The 2,371-nt window shown below is 40.1% G+C and overlaps 1 protein-coding gene across 1 annotated transcript in view; it reads left to right on the top strand.

Annotated features, from left to right (window-relative positions):
* Positions 1–2,371, top strand: part of usp28 (ubiquitin specific peptidase 28) — a gene marked incomplete at its 3' end in the record, with an annotated part of 25,858 nt that overhangs the window by 13,224 nt on the left and 10,263 nt on the right. Inside the window, exons 15-16 of the mRNA XM_032534321.1 lie at positions 853–923; positions 1,353–1,581. Of these exons, the coding sequence (XP_032390212.1) occupies positions 853–923; positions 1,353–1,581 (300 nt within the window). The remainder of the gene's footprint in view (positions 1–852; positions 924–1,352; positions 1,582–2,371) is intronic.

Genomic DNA, 2,371 nt, shown 5'->3' with positions numbered 1-2,371 from the left:
TATATATATATATATATATATATATATATATATATATATATACATGTATATAAGTTGTGCCAGGGAGGAAAAAATCTGAGTGTGACTTGGGAAAATAGCACTTCTGTGGCACAAAGCTACACACCTGCACGAAGAAAGAGCTCAATATCTCTCTCAGCTGATTGTGACTCTTGCAAGTGCCAAGCATTAGATGATATATATGTGAATTGTTGACTCACATTCCTCTGAATTGAACCCTGCTCACCCAAACCTTCCCAAAAGCTTTTTTTATGTTGCCAATTTCACCCACAAGGCAATCCAAAGTGCTTTACATAACACATTAAAGATTAATTAAAATCGATTAGACATTCATTAGAGGGACTGTAAAAACAGCTCAAATAGAAGAGGACAGATATGAAGTACAAGAATGAAAGTGACAGTGCAGTGTAAAAAATAACAATTATTGTCAAAAAGCAGCATCAAAAAGTCTTAAGCCTTGATTTAAAAAGCACTAAGAATTTTCTGTGAGTTTGTTCCAGATATGTAGAACATAAAAACTGAACGCTGCTAGTATTTTCAAAAGTCAATTCTTTGAAAAACAGGAAGCCAGTGTAAAGACCTTATAACTGCAGCGATGCGATCCACTTTCCTGTCTTAGTGAGGAATCAAGCAGCAGCGTTCGGAATCACCTCCAGCTGTCTAATTAATCTAATAAATAATAGGTAAATGAATAAAAAAACATAAACATTATTGATTTTCCCTTTGTTGTAGGTGCACTGTGTTAATTTCTGTTTTCTCTCTGTTCTCTCGTTTTGTGTGTGTGTGTGTGTGTGTGTGTGTGTGTGTGTGTGTGTGTGTGTGTGTGTGTGTCAGAGCTAAAGGCCAGCATTGATAGGCTCACTCAGATGCTGGAGGGCATGTACTCAGACAACAGTCTCTGCCAGGTAAGACTTACAGTACACTCCTAATTCACTGTTATTAACAGCAATTCAATCACATGTTTACATCTACCGCTGCAGAAAGTGCACTGGGTTCAGATTAGATGAAACTTTATTGATCTCCATGGAGAAACAGAAAACAAGTGTAATGTAAACAAGTCAACAGAATACAAATAACAGCAGACCAGATGAGTGTCTGTGGCTGAGGTGGTTGAGCGGTTTTCTACCAATCGGATGGTCAGTGAATTGCTCATAATGTGCGAATGTTTGCATGAACGCTTAGCTGATAACCACCTTGAGCAATCCTTAAGACTAGAAAACATGCTATACATGAATGTTATTCTGCCGTCAGTCTCATTATTCAGATTTTTGATCCAAAAAAGTGTTTTTATACAGCTGGGATTCAATGCTGTCTCCCACTCTACTCTTATTAAGGCACCCTACAGGCTCCATGCAGTCCTCGTTCATGAAGGCCAGGCGTCAGCAGGCCATTACTGGGCCTACATCTACGACCATGCCAACCAGCGCTGGATGAAGTACAATGACATAAGCATCACTGAGTCATCATGGGAGGAGCTAGAGCGAGACTCATTCGGGGGCATGACCAACGCCAGTGCCTACTGCCTGATGTACATCGATGACAGGCTACCCCAGCTCATTTCAGGTAAAGCTCTGTGTGTGTTTCAGTTATTCCATTTGATTTGATCCGAATAGATTAACCTTGGATAATACTGGTGGGGATATCAGATTACACTGCATAGATATCTCCATTTCAGTGGCTATCAATGTGTTTTTGTCCATTATCATGGACCAGTGTCCACGAAAAAGCATTAATAAACATTGTTCTTCTTTGTGAGCAAGAAACAGGATTTAGCGTGTAATGGAGTTAAAACAACACATCAATATAAAGGTTAATATAATTTAAAAAAAAACACTCTATATAAACAAAGATTTACAGTTACTGTTTTTTAAAGGTCCCATGACATGGTGCTCTTTGGATGCTTTTATATAGACCTTAGTGGCCCCTAAACCCTGTATCTGAAGTCTCTTTTATATAGACCTTAGTGGCCTCTAAACCCTGTATCTGAAGTCTCTTTTCTATAGGCCTTAGTGGTCCTCTGATACTGTATCTGAAATCTCTTTCCCAAAATCCAGCCTTGGTGCAGAATTACAGCCACTAAAGCCAGTCCCACAATAAGCTTTCCTTAGGATGTGCCATTTCTTAATCTGTAGCTTTTGAAGAGAGAGGGGGGGGCAAGGTGGAGGCTGGGGGTGTGGCCTTGACCAACTACCACCTTGCTTGTTTGAAAGCCATGATGTCTCTCTCTCTCTCTCTGATGGGTGGGCCAAATTCTCTGGGCGGGCAAAAATGGGAGGTTACCTTGCCCCTTATGACCTCATAAGTGGCAAGATTCCAGATCGGCTCATCTGAGCTTTCATTTTCTCAAAAGCAG

The sequence above is a fragment of the Etheostoma spectabile genome, chromosome 13, assembly GCF_008692095.1.
Source record: "Etheostoma spectabile isolate EspeVRDwgs_2016 chromosome 13, UIUC_Espe_1.0, whole genome shotgun sequence".
In the NCBI taxonomy this organism is placed as follows: domain Eukaryota; kingdom Metazoa; phylum Chordata; class Actinopteri; order Perciformes; family Percidae; genus Etheostoma; species Etheostoma spectabile.
This window is presented reverse-complemented; position numbering and strand designations above follow the sequence as displayed.